General features: G+C 30.7%; 1 protein-coding gene across 1 annotated transcript in view; it reads left to right on the forward strand.

Moving 5' to 3' along the window:
• The window catches only part of LOC145332904 (uncharacterized), a 122,227-nt gene extending 99,378 nt beyond the window's left edge, over window positions 1–22,849 (forward strand). Inside the window, exons 17-23 of the mRNA XM_080178008.1 lie at window positions 4,714–4,832; window positions 13,652–13,878; window positions 14,075–14,161; window positions 15,228–15,293; window positions 15,926–16,035; window positions 21,548–21,656; window positions 22,368–22,849. Of these exons, the coding sequence (XP_080034134.1) occupies window positions 4,714–4,832; window positions 13,652–13,878; window positions 14,075–14,161; window positions 15,228–15,293; window positions 15,926–16,035; window positions 21,548–21,656; window positions 22,368–22,429 (780 nt within the window). The 3' untranslated portion in view covers window positions 22,430–22,849. The remainder of the gene's footprint in view (window positions 1–4,713; window positions 4,833–13,651; window positions 13,879–14,074; window positions 14,162–15,227; window positions 15,294–15,925; window positions 16,036–21,547; window positions 21,657–22,367) is intronic.
• The last annotated feature ends 589 nt before the right edge of the window (window positions 22,850–23,438 follow it).

Genomic DNA, 23,438 nt, shown 5'->3' on the forward strand with positions numbered 1-23,438 from the left:
TTAATATGCAATTTGTATAAAACTGCAGTTACATGTAATTTATTTTCATCATAAAACTTATTTGTGTAAGTTTGTACTCAAATAAAAAAAATAATCATGACAAATCCATATAGAGTAAAGAATTTCAACTTCTATTGGTCAGACAAATCTTATTAGTGGTTTTCTCATATAGAAAACAACTAAATCACACTTCCCAAAAATATTGCACTTCGCCAATAGCGTAATTGACAGCAGCACGGACAGTATGACGGACAAAGTTGTTTATATAGAAGATGATCCAAAATCAGCGAAAACTTTTGGAAAACTGTGCCATTCTTAAATGGCGTACGACTGTAAATATATTTCTAATGTCGACTTTTCGATTTTTATAGTAGATTTGCTTCAAAAATTTTCAAAATGAGGAAAGAAGAGTTGACAAAAATCAAACAAAATGTAATAATTTGATTTTTCAAACTCGAAAAAAAAACTAGAACTTCCTACAATATTTATATCTTAAATCTTTATATATTGCATTTTATAGCGAAGCTATTCTATAATTAACTTTTTCTGTATGTCAATACTAACGCTATTGGGTAAATGTAAATTTCTTTTTGCTATTAAAGATAGTCAGCTGGATTTTTAGTTAAGATTCCGATCTAATCTAAACATTGTTTACGTTCGTACGTTTGTCATGCTTCAAAATACTTAAACCTTATTATTTGAATTTTTTATACATTCCATGCTTTTTTGGCTTCGCTCTTTGTGTATGTTGTCATCCTTGGTCTTATATGTTTGAAAATTATATTTTTTAAGTTGACCTGGTAAAAAACTTTAGATTGGCTAGACTGAACATCAAAGATGTAATTTGATGAACTGAATTTTAATTTCCGAATGTGTACACAGTTTCCTCGGCGTTTCCTCATCCTATCTCAATATTTACAACTAGCTAAATAAAGCTTCAAACTTAAAAAAAAATTTGAAAAATTAAAATTTTGAATGTATAATGTATAAACCGTTTATACATTCAAATATTGATTTTTTTGGAAGTTTGAATTTTTTAGCTAGTAGTAAATATTAAGATAGGATAAGGAAACACCGAGGAAACTGTGTACACATTCGGAAATTAAAATACAGTTCATCTGTAATTTAGGTTTGTGGTAAAGATTCAAAACACTAGATGGGCTCTCAGATACAATAATCCTTCCAATTCTGAAAAGAATTCTTTATAGTCTCATATATATGAATTAAATGAAAAATTATTTGTCATTTAAAACTAAATATGTACACCTTCTAACGAATAATACCACTGGATTTTTTTTACTTCGCTTTGTTCCTATTAGTCCAATTTTTTAAGTAGGGATCTAGATTTACAATATGTATTGTTTCTGAGATGGGGTTTTTAAAAATGCCGCGTTTTTTCGACAATTTTTAGGACATTGATTGATTAAACGAAGACGATGGGATTTCAACACCGAGTATACAACATAAGAATTCAAAATTTTAAAATTATTATTTTAGCCATTTGTATAATGTCTAATACAACTTAAATCCATTTTCGCTGCATATTTATTAATGCATCTTTTTAGATCTGTATAAGACATTATACAAATGGCTAAATCAATAGTTTAAAATTTTGAATTCTCAAGTTGTATACTCTGTTAAAATCGTACGGGGCATTGATCTTCAAGATGAAACAATGTTTTTAACATAGTATACAACTTAAGAATTCAAAATTTTAAAATTATTATTTTGGCTATTTGTATAATGTCTAATACAGATCTAAAAAGATGCATTAATAAATATATGGTCAAATATAGTTGAGACATATAGATGACATATATAGATATTATTTTATACACATATTTTATACAGTTATATAGAACAGAGGTGAGTTCTTTAAAAAAGTATCGTTCATTGCTAAGATCCAAAAATTTTAGTTTTTACAAATTTATTTCAAAAAAGGTGTTATAAAACCAAAGAAGAGTTATCAACATACAAGATTTTATCCGTTTTTTGGAGATTTTATTATATTTTGTACGATAAAAAATAATTTTAAATTTTTAATGATATGGCTACCTATGACCGATTCAGCGATATTTTTTAAAGAATTCACGTTAGGTTGGTAAGGTAAAAAAACAATTCAAAAAAGTAATCAGTTTTCTCGTATTCATTCGAATCCGGTGTATAGGAACCAGTTCTCATCCATACGAAAAAAAAACTATGTCTAGCATCGTATTATATCCAGCTTTCTACGAATATAAGGTTTATAATACGATGCGAGAAATCAGTGTTAACTGAATTATCCTATATGAAGAAATTATTTTTAGTAGCGAAGCTACTCTATAATTCACTTTGTCTGTCCGTCAGTCAGTCAGTCAGTAACGCTATGGGGGAAACGTGATTTTCTCGGCTCCTATTGGAGATAGATAGCTGAAATTTTTAATAAAGAATACTATGACATATGCATATATAATCTATACATTCTTTTGTCCATCTATTAATCTATTAATTGGGGTGCTAGATCGACTCCTAGATTTTTACTTTTTTGTAATTTTCTCAATTCCTGTTCAAGATGAATGGCTGGAATTTTCAGGGATTAAATAAATTTAAATTCTACATACTTCCATCAAGTTTTATTAAGATGCCTTTATTGGTTGAGGTGCTAGATCGATTCCTAGATTTTTAGGTTTTCTTGATTTTTTAGATCCCTATACAATATAGACAGCTGAAAATTTCAGGGATTGAATAAGTTTAAACTCTACATGTTTCCATCAAGTTTTATTACGATACCCTTATTAGTTGGGGTGCTAGATCGATTCCTAGTTTTTAAAGTTTTTGTGATTTTGTTAACTCCTGTTCAAGATAAACGGGTGTAATTTTAAAAGGTTTCGTGATTTTTATTATTGAAGTTTTTTATAACATACTCTATAGATCATTTTCCCCAGATGTCTATTCATAATTTTTGAGCTTCGCTACTTATGGATGTTGTCATCCTTGTTTTATTAGAGCTTTCTTAAAGTCTTTATTTGTATTTTATGTGTATGGCCCTTTATTGATTTATTTAACGAAGAAGCTTACACTAATAAAATCTATGTTCCATATGACATTATAGACGGACCGACGGACACAGCAAGTAATATAAAGGATATTTAAATAGCCGCAAAATCTCGTTTCTCAAAAACGTAGCTGACAGCTAGACGTATATTTAAAAATCATAGAGTATCTTCACTATTAAATATAGTCTTTGTAATGCTTTACACACCTAAAATTAATTTTATTTAATGTAACCTAACATAACATAAAACTAAAGCATTATTTTGTCATAAACTTGTTGCATGTTAAATAACAATTTTCCTTCACTTTACTTTAGCACATTAAATCTTCCATTTAACACTATTTAATACCAGGGATCTTAAGGCATAAGACAATGGACCAAAAAAATTATGTAACATTCCCAATCAGGATAAATAATTCTACCTGCTAGTTTGTATAAACAATTTTTAAAAATTCATGAAACTTTGGGGACCAGTAAAATTTACATACAAGTGTTCTCTCCCTTCTTGATTTAATACCTATTATACGTATTAAGACAAAGTAGGGTTGTATTTTAGACTATCTATTTTGTTTTAAATATTTTCTTAGTTGTAATAAATGGTAGTTGTTTAAATACTCTGACTGCTTATCAAATAAATTTAATGTATTTTTCTATTGTTTTACTATATTTTTAAGCTTAACTCTTTATGATTTTATCTAATGATGACTCCAGTGGCCTTGGTGTCGCTTCGGGTTCAAGACCTATGTACGCACCTTAAAAAATACTCTGCTTATGATTGCAGTGTAAAACTTCCATTCGCCCATCAGACAACCAACCCTTTTGATTGCACGACCTTAGTCTGAGAAGTCCTAACTGTCCATGGTAATGAGTTGCGCCTGTTTTGGGCCAAGGCATTCCTTCTACTCTTACTATTATTGTCGCGAACCTGACATATTAGCAGTAGAAACCATTTTTAACGTCTTTAGTTATGATGCAGTGTTAAGCCGAGATTCGAACCTATCACCTCCCCGACGACGAGCGAGTGCGCTACGTGTTGTTCCACGGTCGCGGGTTTTTATAATTTTATCTACCTTTCGTGGTTAATAATTCAAGCAAAATAAATCATAACTTAATTTACAAAGTATTGCTTTAATGGAAATAGTTTTTCTTGTTACTCCTCTATTTAAAACCATTCACTCAGCACATACTTACTATTTACTGGATGCTAAGGTTTAATGAATTGTAAAAGTAAAGTGTTTTAAGGCTCATATACATAAAATTAAACAAATACTAAAGCAACAAAAAACCTACCAAAGTGCACACATAAAATCCTTTAAATTTTATATATGAACAAGAATAAAAATATGCTCAAATGAAAGTATGAACCTAGAGTTGCAACGGTAAACAAGTCTTGCAAAGAAGAATTATATCATCCAGAATTTTAATAATCAGACAGTCTGACAAACGACCATTGTAAAATTTTATGATGACAACGCTTTTAGTATTAATTAAACAGAATTATATTTTTTAGTCTGTTATAAAATATCTTGAAAAAAATGAAGGATTATGTATATAGACATTTTTTACTTAATAATATTGTTCTTAATCGTCCTAGGATTCAACATGAAAACAATACTTGTATCCAAGCATATCTCATTTTCTTTTTAATGTCATTAAAATAAAAATATATCAAACTGTACAGAAACTATCGAAGTGTTCAAGATAAAATAGCCAGCAGTCAAAACTCTGCCAGAGCCTCTCTCACAGATTCTATTGACCTCCGGGAATCAACCAGGAGTATAAACTCTAGAAATTCAAGGTAAGCAATCTTGTTATCTTGAAAAAAAAATTGAAATTAACCTCTATTTTCCACTTCTTTTATGTATATTAATAGTGCGGGTAAGTGTCCAACCACCCTTTTTCAATTTTAGTTTTTGAAAAATGTAAAAAATCAAAAAAATTTGCACTTGGTTATAAACTTTTCCAGGACCCTTGAGAAGCTACATTGCAAAGGAGAATCATATCGTTTTAGCTGTTAGTGATCACCTTCGTTACAGAAAGGCACACAAGACATACTTTTATTAAATAAGTATTAAAGAAAGTCAATTTAAGACACATTGAATTTAACAAAGCGTTTGATTTTTTTAAAACTTGCATTATTGCTGCGACTATTTAAATAAAAATCTTTGAAAATCTATTTTAAGTTTTTATATTTCACCTATTGATTAATATAAATGGATTGGATAGATATATACCAATGTATTATAATCAATTTTGATATCTCACCATATAATAATGATAACATAATATAATGATTATATGATAGATAGATACTAATGTATGATAATCTATTTTAATATCTCACCATATAATAATGATAACATGATATAATGATTATAAGATAGATAGATACTAATGTATGATAATCTATTTTAATATCTCACCATATAATTATGACTAGCCAAGAGCGCGCTATGAGCGCGCTATTGGCTGCGCGTTTCTTTACTATCTTCTGATATATTATTTGTAGGATCAAAATATTATTTTGTATTTCAATTATTGTATATTACAAATATTACTTCAAATTAATACATCCTTGAATACAATGTTATTTACATAATCATCAATTAATGCAATTTTCAAATTTTCTGGTGATCTTACTCTTGAAATTTTTCAAGAAAAATCGTGGTGCAGGCACCACCTAAAAAATTAAATGCTTTTATTGTCTTATCCCCAACTAATAGCTATTTATCCCTGACTATTAACCCTTTACTTTCATTGTCGTATACCTGACTATTAACTCTTTTCTTCCAATGTCTTATCACTGCCTTTTAAATCTTTTCTTTCATTGTATTATCCCTGAATATTAAACTTTTTCTTCCATTGTCTTATCTCTGACTAAGAAAGTAAGAAAAAAATCAAACTACAAATATTCATATTTTTAAAAGATTTAATGTCCCTCTCTATCATCCCTTTTCTTCCGTCTCTTTATTAGTTTCATTATTTTATTTAAAAACATATTTATAATTTTGCCTCTCTTTTTAAAAAATATTAGGTATGGGATCCTACTATATTTTTAAAATTTTTTTTTTAGAAAAAGGAAACATGTTATAAAACTCAAAATGTTGTGTTGCGATAATCACGCAACTCCCAAAATGTTAAATGTAAAATCACGCAACCCCCCTGTTTTTATTTACCCTTCAAGGAAGATTTCTATATTTTTTTTAGTGTACGAAGCATTCAAAATTAATTAGTGGGATTTTAAGTTTATATTATAATGTCTCATCCCTCCCTGATAAAACTTTTCTTTTCAAAACACAAATCTATAACAATTTCAGTATTCTAAAAGATTCCTTCTTCTATTGCATTGGCTGAGTGATTTTGAGGGCTAAGGCGTCTGCTTATATAACTATTAGAGGCCGCGTTCTAAAATTATCACGCGATTGGCTAGATTTATTCAATGTTTTATTTACTTTCTTTTGGTTTTACAATATATAAGATTTTACACACAAAAAATTATTGTAATAATATCCTTGTTTATTATTTCCATTATGCAAAAATTATGCCCACCAAACCTCCGTCTTTAACACAGCATGAGAGAGAGAGAGAGAGAGAGAGAGAGAGAGAGAGAGAGAGAGAGAGAGAGAGAGAGAGAGAGGGGGTATTGTAGAAATTCCTATTTCTCTGTTAAATAGATTTGCTCTAGCAAAACTTACTTTATTTTTATTATTATCACCTAAATTTTTGTCTAACATATCTTTATACCTACTGTCTAGGGCTTAAAGCGGCAGTCTCATGTTAGAAAGGTTTTCGGTTCTATTCCTCCAAGTGTTGAAACCGAATATTTTTAAAACCTTGTAGTAAGTATGAAGGGTTATTTTGATTGTAGATTAAGAATTCGATAACAACTGAACTGATTTAATTCTTCTTTTAAATCCAAATTTTTGAATTTTTAAAAAAAACTAAAATTATAACTGGTGGTTGCTTGACCTCCCCTCTCTTTTCCCACCAAAAAATAACTAAAATCACCCTACCCCCAAAAAACACTTCGGGGATTAGAACCTGGATGATAGATGGTTCTCTGCAGTCACTGTACCAAAGAACTATTAGAACTAAATTGTTTTAGTAGAAAATCTGTCCTATTCTTACATCAGTAAGTAAAATATGATGTCCATTTGTTTGTCTATCTGTTGGTACCAAAAGAATCTTGCTAACCACTAAACCGATATGGTGCTCTTATACAGGATAGTTTCTTATGGGCCCTCGGAAGGTTTATAACTATTTTGGGGGAGGGTATTATCACACTGCCAAAAAAATCACGTTAGAAAAAAATTACAATCCACCCCAAAATTAAAAACTTAAATTAAAAATGGAGGTTAATTGGCCTTTCCCCCCCCCCCCCCTCCACCCCACCCAATAAAATCACAACTCCCCCAAAAATTTGATGAAAGATTGGGGGTTTGAACCGGAACTCTAGATCTTACGTTACCGGTGTTTAACCTCAGGGCTATTGGCACCACTAAATTTTATTTTGAAAATTTGTCTAATTGTAAACAATGACTATATAAATAAAATATTGTCTACTGTGTTTTAATATTAATTTAATTGAGTTCTTCTTTTTCTAGTATCGCTTCTGGTGGATAAGAAGCGGATATCAGTCATACTGATAAATTATTTGGGATCATATTCTATTCAGTTTTTGTTGACATCGGTGCAAAAAATATCATTTTTAATCTTACTTCTGTACATTTTTATATCCGTGGAAATCTTCAAAAAATTTGTGTTTCTTGGCATTAAATATGTCTATTTTCTCCTTACATTTAAGCGCCGTCGTAGCTCTGTGGTAGAGTTACGGTAAAATTTTTCTTTTAGATTTTACTTTATCTGTAGGTCGCGTGTTCAAATCTCCGCGGTCAAAGAACAAAATTATTTTTTTTTATTTTCTGAAATTTTCTCTCTCTCTTTCTCTTTCTCTCTCTCTCTCTCTCTCTCTCTCTCTCTCTCTCTCTCTCTCTCTCTCTCTCTCTTCTCTTTCTCTCTCTCTCTCTCTCTCTCTCTCTCTCTCTCTCTCTCTCTCTCTCTCTCTATCTCTCTCTCTTTCTCTTTTTTTAATTGCTTTTTCCAAGATTTTAAGTGACTTTTTAAAATTGGTTTTATTTTTTTTTACTTACGATGTTATCAATGTTAAAAAATAATATTTTTGTTCACTGAGGTGGTTTTAATCCGATATGCTTCAGACTGCTGGGATCAAAACTTTAATTTGAACTTATCCACTGAGCTACAGAGTAGATTACAATGGTGAGTTTAAACAATGAGTGTTGAAAATGTTGTCTACTTTGTCTTTTTCACCAAGAATGTTCGGTTGTTTTCATAGCTCATTGACTTAAATTTTACTGTTTTATACCAATAAAGGTACTAAGAAAGAGAGGGAATGTCTGATTGAGCCAATAGGAGAATCGCATCGGAATTTACATTGGATCTCATTGGTTGAAATTATGTACACATTTTCCTACGAAGGCATGTTTTTTTTCATTTCATACATACATAAAAGTCAGCTGTTAACAGTATATTTTCTTAGTAGAAAGCTTTGCGGAATCAGAATTAATTGCCCAAAAATTTCGTTTACAATTTGAAAGCTTGAAACAAAGTTGGATTCTTAAAAAAAAAGTTAGGCTGGCAACTCGCTGGTGAGGCAAAATTATTTTTGTGAAAAATCCTCCAAAATCGAATAAAAAAATTTACAAAAATGAAATAAAATCTTAAGAGGGTTATTAACATATGATTTTGTTTAATTTTTGTAGATTTTTAATGTGCTTTTGGATGATTTTTCACAAAAATAATTTTGCCTCACTATCGAATAGCGAGTCTATAATTTTTTAAGAATCCACATCAGCTTGAGTCGAAAGTAAACAATACTTTTGTCTGCTAGGAATGTTCTCTCTTAGATTTGACGAAAAAAGGGTTCAGAATATTCTTCTACTCTTCTATTTCTATTTTTATACCTATTCTTCTTTTAGAGGTTATCGTGCTAGTTGGAAGGTTTTAACTCCGTGTCAGCTAATATTTTTTTTGATTAGAGAGAGAAATGTTATGAAAATGATTATGTTGTCTTTTTTCGCTATACTTATATAAAAATCACATTAAATTAATTGTGCCGCTGTAGTCTTGGGGCAAATTTTTACGTAACTTATCTAAGAATTCCAGTTCAAATCCCGGCAAGTAACTTAAAAGATTGTAGCTATCATCCATATAATAAAGTAGCAGGATGTTTGTTTGGCTCTCTGTTCATTTATTTGTACCAAAGAATCTCACTAACTACTGAAACAATATAGTTCTCCTTTACAGGTTAGCTTATCATAGTTCCTGGGAAGGTTTGTAACTATTTTGAGTGAGGGTTCCACCACCCTCCTAAGAATAAATTAAAACCAATTTTTGAGCCCTTGCCTTTAGCATTTCGTGACTAATTTAACTGGCTTTGATCGTGTAATTGTACATATTTATCTCCGTGAAAAGCTGTTTATAATACAATGCATAAATGGATAGTCAACGTTTTTTAGGAAAAATTCTTTTCTTTTTTAGTCTTGTGGTTAGCGTCAAAGTGTTGTATTACAATGGTTGCAGGATCTAGACCGTGCAGGAAAAATTATTATTTTATTATGGGATAATAGACATCAAGTTGTTCTTCCTTTAAAAATAACATATAACAGTAGTGTTTCGAAACTGATTTATGTTCGTTGGATTATAACCGGTTCTCAGCCATACTGAAAAATTATGTGCAGAGTACGGGAGAGAGAGTATTGTATTCTATACCTAAATTTTCTTATATAATATCTTATCTTCTTTAGTGTAGGGGTTATCGCGCTAAGGTATGGATAGGAAGATTGCAGGTTCAAATCCTCCAATGTTAAAGTTTTACTATTTTATCAATTGTCATGATATCTACTCTCTAAGCAAATTATAAAAAAGCTTTTTTATATTTTAAGTGAATGTTGTTATAATGTAGTTTTTAAAAATATTATTACTTTTACCAAATATTACTTGTTATCTCAGACATTGAAAATTATATTTTGAGGTTGGGTAGATTCGAACACACAACCTTCCAACTGGAACCTCACCTCTACCCCTGAGCCAAAATGACAGACATGAAAATCCATGAAATTTTAAAGTATACTATAAGAAATAAGTTTTTGTTTACTATGTCTTTTTTCACCTCTGATAATTGGATTCTTTCATAGCTTAATTATAGAATGTTGGTTTCCTTATCCGTGAGTACCGGGTTCGATTCTCTCCGAGAGGGGCGGGGTTTTTGTTGATGTTAAAAATTGGAAGAATTTATAGAATAAAAGTTGTCGCAAATATAGGTATTAAATAACATGATATAATGATCATAAGATAGATAGATACCAATGTATAATAATCTATTTTAATATCTTACCATATAATGATGATAACATGATATAATGAGGATAAGAATGTTATTCTATGGAGATACTTATAAAACAGCAAATATAAAAAAACGAGCCAAAAAGTTTTCCATTTATTTCTAATGCGTAAAAAGGCTAAGTATATTTTCTAAACTTTCTAGGTAATGTATGATTTGAAAACTTTGGGTACCAGTATAAATAAAATTCCCATGACCATCCCTCCCTGCTATGCTAATAAAAAAATAATGATAATTTTTTTATTATTTTAACTAAGTATTTAAAAAAAAGAAATACTGCAACTTTATTTATCTTTAAAATACTTTTAATTGTTTGATTTTACTTTTATATGAAAAAACTTTTAAAAAGGATAGGGAAGAGGCAGAAAAATAGCCTAAAACAGTCCTAAGGCTTAATTCCCAAAATCTAAAACTATCCTATATCCTAGTAAAGCATCCCCAAAAACTAGAAAAATAGCTTAAAGCCACCACATGACCAGTAGGTATATTCCCTTAAATGTATAACTCAATCGGTTCAGCGGTTACCGAAATCGTAAGCTTCAAACAGACAGACATCATCGTTCGACTTTGTATTATAGATATTGATCTAAATATGAGAGTTGGTTATATTACATATATTCATAATATTAAATATTTGTGTATGGATATGTGGCTATATGGCTATAATGGTTATTATTGGATAATATTATCATTTCAAAAGATATTATGTATCACGTTAGGTCTAGAGATACAGGGTCTGTATATGGATAATAAAAGGATGACAACATATATTTTTAAAATTATCAAATTTAGAAAATCACGAAACCTTTGCGCTTTAATATAGAAATTTCTTTTGTAGACTAACAGACAGACTCACGGACAAAGTAAGTTGTATACGTGGAAGCTTATTTATAAGGTGTAAATAGTTGCCGAGAAAATCGCATGTTCTAAATAGCTTCATATACAAATGGACGGACAAACAGCACTTTAGAGTGAGATAAAAAAGAAAGAATAAGAAGAAAAAGAGAAAAAAAGAGTTGGAGATAAAGAGAGGGGAAAGGGATAAATAAAAATGAGGAAGATAGATAGAGAGAAAGAGTAGAGAGAAAAAACGTGAGAAAAGTAGAAAAATAAAAAGATAATGAAAAAGTTAAAGATTAAAACAAAGAATAAAAAAGAGTGAAAATAATAATGAATATGCCTAAATAGATCATTTCTCTACGGAGTTATGGTAAATAAAAGATGATAATAAATGCAGTTATAGATACATTTGCTTAATAGAGGGAATATTATGTGAATTCACTTCCACAAGTGGTTACTCCTCTAGCACCCAGGGCTCTATGAATACAGTCTAGAACCATCCTGGGAGCTATGTGAAGCTTTCCTAAAATTAGCGATGTAATCAATTTAGTGGTTAGCGAGATCTTAATGGACAAGTCGAAAACCTTACTACAGTATAAATTCCACGAAAATAGCCTTAAACCTAGCTTAAAATAGCTTACCTAAAATTAAGAACACAATGAATTCAGTGGTTTGCTCTTATTAGAAATAAGAAAGAGAGAGCAAAAATGACTCAAAACCTTTGTCAGATTAGTGGTTAGCGAGATCTTAATGGACATACTATTTGATATAATAGGATTTAAACAACAAAACACTAAACCTTCCCTATCGCCTAAATCTTCTAATATACACTAGTCTTTAATTTATTTTGCGATTGTGTCTTTGTAAAATACTAATCCGTTGTGATAAAAGGCGGATGGGAATGCACACCAATGGAATATAACATGGGGTCTAGAATTACATTATTACATAGAATAACATAAGGGTTGAATTAGAATTACAATATTTTAATTCAACTCTTTTGAATCAATGTTTTATTGGCTATTTTTCCTTGTACTTTAAATTTGCATACCCTTCTCGGACTAACCCTTTGCTTGAGCTACCTTTGTCTAAAAGTCCTAACAGCGCGGCGTATGGAAATAAGTTACGCATGTTTATTGGCCAAGACATTCTCCCTACTCTTGAATCTTACTCTTAATTAACGCACCTGACATAGTAGCATTTGGTGGCATAATTAACGTCTATAGTATGACAGTCTTTTCCTCAGACGCAAATCTGACAGAAATCCGACATGGTAAAAGTTACGCTTTTGCTGCTGTCATGCTGGTGTTAATATAAAACTCTAGGATCTGCTTATTATGTTGTGATGTTATCCTTTTATTTGTGTGACATTACTTACGCATAAAAAATACAGTGAGAATCATGGGAGGTATAGTGAATTATTATGGTACAGAAGTTTTATCGACACTTTCTCTAATTGGCTGGCTAAAAACTTGGGGTACTTTTATCAAATCTTGATTGATTGGTTTAAACTAGTAGTGCAAACAAAAATTTTCAATTATTTTAATCTTCATAAAAAGTAAATATACATATAGTGTTGATATTTATGCGGAAAGTGTGACACATCTAGTTTATTATCATTGTATACATTTAGAGGATCACACTCTTTTATATTTATCTTTTATCCTCGTCTATACATATTTACATTATTTTTGCAATCATCATCTACTTTTTATTACATATCATTTAATGTATTTTGTATGATAAAAAAATCTTTAGCTAGCAGACAAAAAAAAAACAATTATTAAACTGTGCTTTCTTAGTTAGGCTGTAAAAAGATTTTTTGCAATTTTTATTGTTTTGGTAAGTTTTTCACTGAAGGTTAAAATTGACGGCAAATATTCTATGTCCTATTGGTTAATTGTCATGAAAAATGTGAATTTGAAAGCAACAAATAATTTCGTGGATGTAAAAATGACAATAAAACTGTGTTTATTGCAGCGGTAATGGTGTAATTCTGACACTGACTAAAAAAAATATTGCCAAAAATACAGCAAAAAAAAACGGGTATTATCCTCTTAGAATTTTTTTTTAATTTTGAAAATTTCTAAGCCTCCCTAGCCTGCCTAGCCGCAGCGCTCGGCTCCCTAGCCTATAACCTAACCTAACCTAAACTAAAATAGTTGTTCGTTGTCAGGGGTAGGGGGAGGGGGTGGTTACTCAAATTTTTTATAAAAAAAGAGGAAAACGCCAAAAAACGAATTTGTCAAAAACACAGTGACTGTATTTTGCTAGTGGTGCATTTATATAAATAGCAAATGTATTTAAATCTTTCATTTACAAGATACCTATATAACTATATCTATCTATCTATCTAGGGACTCCTACAGCAGGATAATGAGCCCTGATACAACAAGCGTAGCAGTGCTGGCCTACTCAGAGGGGGCGAGCACCACCACCTCCTACCTGGGTGAGGGGGGCAGCACCCACTCCGCCCACTCCACGTCCTACCTGCATCTGATACCCGCCCCCCTGCAGCCACCAGAAGGGACGCCTACCCTCTCCACATTCAGTGATAATTCTAAAAGTTCCCCAGTCGTAAAAGGTAACAATTTTTTTCCAGAGTTGCTTCGAACCGATGAGCCACTTTGAAAAAGCATGTATCGTATCTTATTATCTATTCTAAATATATATTATATATCTATTAATCTAAATAATTGCCTATTAATTTATCTATCTATCTACCTATAAATCTATCGATCTTCCTATTAATCTATCTATCTATTAATGTATGCATTTAGGAACGCGAGTTTCAAATTCTAGTATTGAGACAAAAGTACTGCTCCACAACCATCAAACTCAACCTCAGCCCTCCAGTAGAAATCAAGGTAAAACTTATTTCTAACACCTACAAGGCATCTTAATTGGGATGAGACAATGGACGATTAATTAATATTAACCCCAATTACCATAATCAAAATTACCCCTTCTGTAGATTAAGGTTATTGTTGGAGAAGTTGTTCCCTGCTAATTTGTACTTTTTAATTTTTCATTAATAAAGTTCTGTAGCCAACAAATGAGCGAACACGTTTGTAAACCTTTTGGAATCAAATTGGTTTTGTTCCAAGACAGACGGACCGACAGACAAAGCACCTTAATAATAAAGGATCTATCTACATAAATAAAAGGAGTGTAAAAATAAAATTAACCTGTCCTTTCATCTATCAACATAAAAATCCCTTAGAACGACGTGAAATCTAATAAAAAAAGATATCTAAAATAAGTAAAAGAAAACGGCTAAAAAGCAGTCAAAATGCCATGGATACTCTAGTATGCTCCATAATGATGGGAATGTGGACAAGAAAAATCAGATGTCTATTTTTAATAGCAACTGTGTAAATACAATTTCTCCCATGAGTGTTTTTTTTAATATACCAAAAATGTTTTTATAAATAAGAAAATTATTATTGTACTTTTTGCCCAGAAAAGTGAACATAATAAATAATTTTTCAGTATGTAAAGGTTATGGAAAGTAATCTTTTTGTTTTGACATAAAATTGATAAATTTTCCACAATTTTTAATCTTACTAAGATATTTTGAGAATTCATTATACATACAAATTTTTCGAAAAGATAAAGCTAGAGTGGATAATAATAAAATATTATTAAATTTTTTGTACATTATTAGTTTCTCAAAATATCTATCTATCCCAACTATCTATCTTACCATCTATCCATCCATATATCTATCTACCAATCTATCTATTTATCCATCTATATAACCATTTATCTATCCATCTATTTATCCATCTATCTATCCATATAAATATCTATCCATTTATCTATATATCCATCTTTATATCTATCCATTTAAATATATATCAATCTATCTAACTATTCCACTATCTATTCATCCATCTATCTACCCATCTATCTAATTATATACCTATCTAGAATGTGAGAGAACGGCTGGTGGCAGTATAAAATCTCCATCAGCTTCCATAAAGCAGGTTCTTTCAGGTATAGTAAACTTACATTATTCAAAACCCGAAACCGTGGGTCAACACATAGCGTATCTGCTTGAAGGGAATGATTTCAAATCACACCTCAACACTGCATCATAATTTAAGATATTAAAAATGGTTTTTACTGTTGCTATGTTATAAGATGCGCGACGTTAGTAGGTATATTAGGACGAGTGTTCTGATCCAAAACAAGAAGTACTCATTACCATGTACACTGCACAGTAAGGACATCCAAAGGTCGTATAATTAAATAGTTGTTTGCCTATTGGGTGTTACTTAACCAAATACTCCGAATGTTGGAGAGAAAAGGAGATATTGGCTCCCTTTATTTAACCTTGGTTGTTGGACCTGGCGTTAAAGTGTCATGAACAGCATCCTTCCCCTTGAGGCAGGACGGACATTCGACTGTAAATTACTACGGGATAATAGTTATTATAACCACCTTATATTATCCGTGGCTTAAAAACTTTGGGTATTTTTATTTAATCTTGATTTGTAAGTTCCAAACGAATAGTGTCCAATAAGTTTGAGCTACAAAAGGGGTAATTATTTTCATCATCATTGGGGATGTATATAAATTTATCGTTCATAGTCTTATTAGGTCAATTAAATGATTTTTATTCTAAGGTGAAATCTCCACAGGGGGAAGTGAAAGCACGACGTATTCCAATATGTGTGGAGAACAAGTATACCTGCAATCATGTTTATCCAGCTCACCATTTAACATTCATCGACAGGTATTAGAACATTTTTCTGCCGCTAAAAGGAACCAATCACAATATTTTTTAAAAAATTCTTTCAATATTAAAAGGTCTTTAGTCCCAGTAGATCTTATGTATTTAAGGTTTTTTGTTCATTAGGGCTGTCACATTACATCTTTTGTTTGTCCCATACTGCCTTTTGTTCTTTAGGTTTTTGTCCTATTAGGACTTATGCCCTTTGTGCTATTAGGTCTTTTGTCCTTTAGGTCTTTTGTCCTTTTGTGCCTTTTTTTATGTCTTTTTTCTGTTAGGTCTTTTGTCCCTTAGGTCTTTTTTCTTTTAGATCTTTTTTCTTTTAGGTCTTTTTCCTTTTAGTTTTTTTTTTCTTTTAGGTCTTTTTTTCTTTGAGGTCTTTTGTATATTAGGTCTTATATCTTTTAGGCTTTTTGTCTCTTTACGTCTTATGTTCTTTTTTTCTTTTTTCTTATTAGGTCTTATGTCCATTAGGTCTTTTATCCCATTAGGTCTTTTGTGTCATTAGGTTTTTTGTCCGTTAGGTCTCATACCATTTATGTCTTTTGTCGCATTATGTCTTTTGTTTCATTGTGCCTTTTGTTCTTTAGGTCTTTTGTCTTTAAGTTTTATGTCTTTTAGGTCTTTTTTCTTTTTGGTCTTTTGTCTGTAAGATCTCATGTCTTTTTGGTCTTTTGTACCATTGGGTATTCTGTCCTTTTGGTTTTTGTCTCGTTAGGCCTTTAGTTCTTTAGGTCTTTTATCTATATGTCTTATGCTTTATTTTGCAGCAACGCCTTTTTTTTCATTTATTCTTATATCCATATTTCTATCCATCTATCTTTTAATATATCTATTTATAAATATTTCTATCCATCTATGTATATCAATATTTTTACCGATCTATCTATCAATATTTTATCAATCTAACTATCAATATTTCTATATATTGTCATTTCTGTTAATCTATCTATTAATATTTCAATCTATCTATCTCTAAATATTTATATGAATATATCTACCATCTATCTATCAATCTATCAACTTTTCTATCTATATATCAACATATTTATTAATCTATCTATCAATGTATCATTTAATCTAGCTCTAATGTTGATTAATTATTATGTTATAGTCATTTCATTGACTCTAATCCCTGCTATAATCTGAAATAAGGTGTTATAACAATATAACCAAGAAAGAAAATGCTTTAAAAGCCTGGACCATTTTAGCTTGGACAAAAATAGAATAGTTAGCTATTATTGTTTAAAATAATAAACAGTAAGTTAGTAGAGTCACGAAACCTTGTAACCCAATAAGAACGTTATGGTGTGTTGGAGAGGACAGGCAAACGTTTTTGGACTTGATTTATAGAGAAGCTTTGCTTGTTACATTGGAATTCTGATTATGGAGTTGCTACGCTTTAAATTTTAGATAAGTTACGTATGAATCAGTTTAAGTTTGGATTCTATAGGACAATTTTAACATGCATAAATTAACAATCAGAGCTTTTCGTTTGAAAAGTTAAAACAGACGGACCTTACCTAAACCTGCGGACGGATATGAATGTATAGAAACTACTAAAATCCATTTAAGGCTGTCATTTGATATATTTCTTTGCAGTTTCATACGACTTAAAAATGTTGTATCGCTGTTACGGAGCGATAAAAGTAAATTGATTACTTAGAATAGGGAGATTACTCTTAAACAATAGCTATTAACACTTATGTGGGTGCTTTCCCTCAAATTGCATAGCGAGTACAGATACCCCACCCTAAAAAAAAGATCCTCCCCCCAATTTGTTTTACTAATTCATTTTTAAACTAAAATAATGAATTTGGTAGCCTAATTCATCCTCCCACCCTCAAGTGCCCGTAGGGACTTCTAGCCACTACATTCATTTTTAGTTGTTACTATTTACATATCATATGGAAGGTTACCATGCTAGATTCTGGGGGTGAAGTCGATTTCAAGGGTTAAAGTAACTTTAGTAGTGAAACATAAATTATTCTTTAAATGATAAAAATATTGTCTGTACGTACAAGTAACCTTTAACTTTAGAGAAAAGTATTTTAAAAGCAAAGCTTTTCTTTATTTATTTTCGAATCTGTCCATAAAATTTAAACTTCCAGAGATTCTTGTAAAGATAAAGTATAATTTTGGAAGTGTATCAGCTCTGCAAACATTGACAAATAGTCAGTGAATTTATTTTAAACTAGCGGCTTCGCCCCTAGCCTCTAGGGGCCTTTTTCTGAAGGTTTAGGGGAGAATTTTAAAAATTTTCTTTACATTTTTTATAACCCTTTATAACATTTTTTAACTCTTTATAACTTTTTATATTTATTTATATTATTTAAAACCTTTGATTTTTTCTTTTTTTATTGTTTTTTTTTTAATTTCTTTGCCATTAGCCTTTTCGGGGCTTTGCCCCTACAGGAGAAAGAAGGTTTCATAATCTTTTTTGAATTTGATAAAACAAAGTTTAAAAGAAATTTTAAAAAAAGAAAAATAATTAAAAATATAAAAAAATATAAAAATATAAAAAAAAACATAAACAAACATTAAAATTAGAAAAATATGAAAAGAAAATAGCTAAAAACCACCACAGAACCAATAGGTATATACCCTGAAGAGTAGAATCCAATCGGTTCAGTGGTTACCGAGATCTTAAGCTTCAGACGGTAGGTATCCCAAAATTTTTGGAAATTATTAAGTAAGTTACCACCCACCCCAAAACCCTCGATAACAACCCCCCCCCCCCAAAAAAAAAAGCTTGTTACTGCTCATTTGTTTTATTGATAAATTTCAAAGATTTTCTGTCATGAATATATCCCTACTTGTTAAAAATTATACATATACCAAGAAGTCAGACATAAAGTATAGTTGAAATGGCCTATTATATGAATTTATTATGATCTGCAGTCCAGCAAAAAAAACAAATAACAATTCAAAATGTTTTTAAAGCTACTGTATGATTACTATGAAAGATAACAATAACAAGGATGACAACATCCATAAAAGCGAAGCTCTGAAACGGTAGGACAAATGAACATTAACATTCAGAATTTAATATTATATTAAGCATAATATAAATGTGTAAAATCTAAACAAAATTGTGAGTAAATTTGTTTAAAAACTGATGAAATAGAGGATACTGTTTAAGGACATACTTACATTTTTAGGCCCTGATTATAGAGATGCCTCGCTTATAACATTTTACCTTGTTGTAATAGGAATCAGAATTTAAAAACTCAGATGAATATATCATATTTAAAAATTGTTGTCAAAAAGGTTAAAAATGAACATGTTTTAAATGGACGAACGAACATTCTGGTAGCGATTATAGAGTTGCTACGTTTTCTAGATCGTACCTAAATATTATAGCAATCATCGTGCAAAGTTTGAAACCGATTGGACAATTTTAACATGTCTAAATTATCGAGCTATTCGGTTCGGACGGATGGACTGACCCTAATTATAGAAAAATCTTCGTTTTTAAGAATTTACAAAAATAATATTTACATCCTATTATGTAAATAGTAAGCATTTTTGGTCTGTCCCGAAGGATCTCGCTAACCACTGAACCGATATTGTTCTCCTTTCCAGTGAAGTTTCTTATAGGTCATGGGAAGAGTTTGAACTTTTTTTGGGGAGGGTGTCCTCACCGCCCTCCCCCCAAAAAATTTTTTTTACTTTTTTGGAACCTAAATTTAAAATGGAATGAGGTCGACTTTTCCCCCTCCTAGCTTAAGTGCCCTAGAGGCTTCTAGGGGGCGTATCCGCTAGTATTTAGTAAAAACAAAGACTCCCTTGTTACTGGAAAGCTGAAATATGCAAACATCTCTTTTATTATTGTATTGCAACGAATATTGTTTTATTTATACAAATAATTGAATTGAAGACAATTTCCCAGAAAATTTGCAAAGTTGCAGAATGTCAAAATTAAATTTAAAAATTAAAAATATACTTAAATCTTCATATGTATTTTTAGTGGTTTTAGCGACATTGTTTTGTATTTTTTTCTTTCTTCCCCTCAAGAATCATATTACCTCAAAGCCCCTAGAGGAAAGCAGCTTATAGTTTCAGAAAGAAAAAGTTGACATATATTCCAATGTTTGGCCGAACTATGCCGATTGACCTCATATTCCCTTTTAATATGACGTCAATCAGGATAGTTCCATTTGTCTTGAAGACAATATAATCTGCTTCCCCTAGAAACCTCTTGCAGTTACACACAGACAGACATTTATCCTCTATCTTTTATATAGTTCATATGCCCCTAGGCACCTCTAAAATCACTGGAGGGAAGGGGGGTATAAATTTACCATCCAATTTCAATTTGAGTTTTAAAGGACCAAGATTAACATAAGTGGGGACGGGTATTTTTTCCAGGGCCATTTCTCTTGTAAAGGTGGAGGTAACATCCTATGAAAATTGTTTTAAATCTTCACTTAACCTACAGCAAGTTTCACTGTAAAGAAACAACCATATAGGATCAGTGATAATCAGACATTAACACATACACACAAAGACAAGCAACATTTTACTTTTAAATATGAATTGCAAGCTATCGCTCGTTAAAGGTACTTTTGGACAAAATTGGATACTTAAATTACTTATGCATAAACCATATAAACAAACACACACATACAAAATCAAACACACACACACTTTAAATAATAGAATCATTTTGCATCATGTATATGTATGTAAATAAATTTATCTAACTGTACATCCTATCCGTTAAGATCTCGGTAAAAAATGAATTCAATGGATTCTCAATTTCTAAAAGCGAGGCTTTTCTATAATTAGGGTCGGTCCGTACGTCCGTTCGTCACAGATGGATAGCTTTTTTTGTTAATTTAAGCATGTTAGAATTGTCCTATCGATTTCAAACTTTGCATGGTGATTCGGTTAGTAGTAAGGTACGATATAGCAACTCTATAATCTTTACCAGAATGTCCGTACGTCCATTTTAAACATGTTGATTTTTTTAACAACTAATTTTTTTGTGATCTAATCATTCGATTGATCTGATTTTTGGTATATTGATTCCTGGGAAAACAAAGTATAATGTTATAAGCGAAACAACTCTATAATCAAGTCCTAAAAATGTAAGTATATCCATAAACATTATCCTGTATCAAGCAGTTTTTCAACAAATTTACTTACAATTTTGCTTTGACTCTTATACATTTATATTCTGATTATTCAGTTCTGACACTATACAAGTGTTAATGTTCGTTTGTCCTACCGTTTCAGAGCTTCGCTTTTATGGACGTTGTCATCCTTGTTCATTTTAGGATAAGGTATCAAACTATAGAAGTCTAAACAGACAGCTTCTCCGATTACTTAATTATCTATCTTTATATCTCATAGTTTCTATAGTTTCTAGGTATTTATATTATATCTATCTATATTTCTAGAATGAGGTATCAAACTATGGAAGCATGAACAGACGGCTTTATCGAGGACTTAACTATCTATCTTTCTATTTCATAGTTTCTAAGTATTTATATTATATCTATCTATCTAGGATGAGGTATTAAACTATGGAAGTCTAAACCGACGGCAAGTGAGCTTCACTGAAGATTCCACTTTCAAACCAAAAGAGTTTAGTACCCTCACCCTGCCTCATAATACGGGTACGTTCAAATTTTGTTACAGTTTACTCTTCAATCAATTTACTGCTAGTCGTTGGGGGGGGGGGGGGGGGAGGTGGTGGTGACGATTTCAAATCTTAGCCTAAAACGCATCATATCATGACCAGACATTTATAGTAGATCTCAAGGCACTAATAACTATGCAGACACCAACCCTTTTATTGTAAGAACTTTATTTGGACGTCCTTATAGTGCATGGTAAAGATTTGCATTAGTTTTAGGCCAAGGAATTCACCCTACTCTTTCTATTAATGTCGCGCATCTGATATGCCAGCAGTAGGTATAACTTTTAACGTCTTTAGTTATGACGCGGTTTGAGTATGAACTTACCAACTTCGAGAATTTTCACTACGTGTTACGCTAAAGGCGTCGGTTTGTTTAAAGTTAATGTTTATAATTATATGAATGGAAATATTATTACTTGGATCTTACACCAGATTTTCATGTTCTCTAAAACGGTGGAAGACGCAGTGGGCTAAAAAAAACATTTACACATTCCCCTCTCCTCCTACTGTATGAAAGAACTGACATATAAATGAGTTCCATGTTAGCCATCTAAATTGACAACAATTTTCCCCTGTTATAATATCCACGTATATTTTACATCCATTATTGTATGTAAATAATATAAGACAATTAATAACAGTTTGACTTTAGAAAAACATTTGATTTAAACTACTAATTTAATTTCAGGACGAAGAATAAAATTCCAAGACGAGGCCACCTTCAACTCTCCGCCAAAATCTTTTATCTAAAATTATCTTTGTATCATAAATATTATTTTGTATTATAAAGCGATGCTACTCTAGAATTGTGGTTTGTATTATTATCTGTTTGTCCGTAAAATATTATGCATATTGCATAGATTTAAATAAAAAACCCATTAATTATTTGAATATATATGTACTACTTTTGAAAGTGCAGCTTTTCTACAATAAGGGTCGGTCAGTACGCCCTTCCGCACATGAGTATGCAGCGGCATTTAGGCATGTTAGAATTGACCTATTGACTCCAAACTTAACATGATAATTCTTGTAAAGTTCATTACAAAAAAAGAAACATAGCAACCTTATAATCATTACCAGAAAGTCCATAGGTCCATTTAATCATATTGATTTTTAACTCTTTGGGTCCCCGTTTTTTTAGATTATATGATTATCCTTTATATCTAATTCATAACAGTGATTTAAGGATGTTAAGTCTTAAAAAGTAAACATGTAATTTTTTTATAATCAAATAGTTTTTTATCTCAAAGATATTGTTGAATCTTGAATACGTCAATATTGGTCTGTCTGGTCTGTCTGATTTGTTAACTTACGCTTTTCTGGATGTTGTCATCCTTGTTTACATAAATTTTCAATAAATGCGTTATTATGAATTCTGTTATTTTAACAAATATTTTAGAATTTAAAAGTAAATATCATTATGATTTTATAAATAATTTGTTAAATCAAAATAAACTTTCTGAAAAAAAAGTAAAGAAAACACAGCGTTATAAAAAATGAACCCCGTAAATTTTTACAAATTATCTAAAAAAAAGTGTTCAAAATCCTCGTTGTTTTAAGTACATTTTTTAATTGTGATAGATTATAGGTAGCTGTTTATCAATGAATCAATGAATTTTTATTCAGTTATTTAAATTTATATATGTTTATTGTTTTACAGATTTGTAAAATAGCAATCCAATTATATTTAATCTGGTTTATCTATAATACAAAGTAGAATGATGTCTGTCTGTTTGTTTGTACCGAAGGATCTCGCTAT

This window comes from Acartia tonsa, chromosome 11, assembly GCF_053477335.1.
Source record: "Acartia tonsa isolate MP-2025a chromosome 11, ASM5347733v1, whole genome shotgun sequence".
In the NCBI taxonomy this organism is placed as follows: Eukaryota; Metazoa; Arthropoda; class Copepoda; order Calanoida; family Acartiidae; genus Acartia; species Acartia tonsa.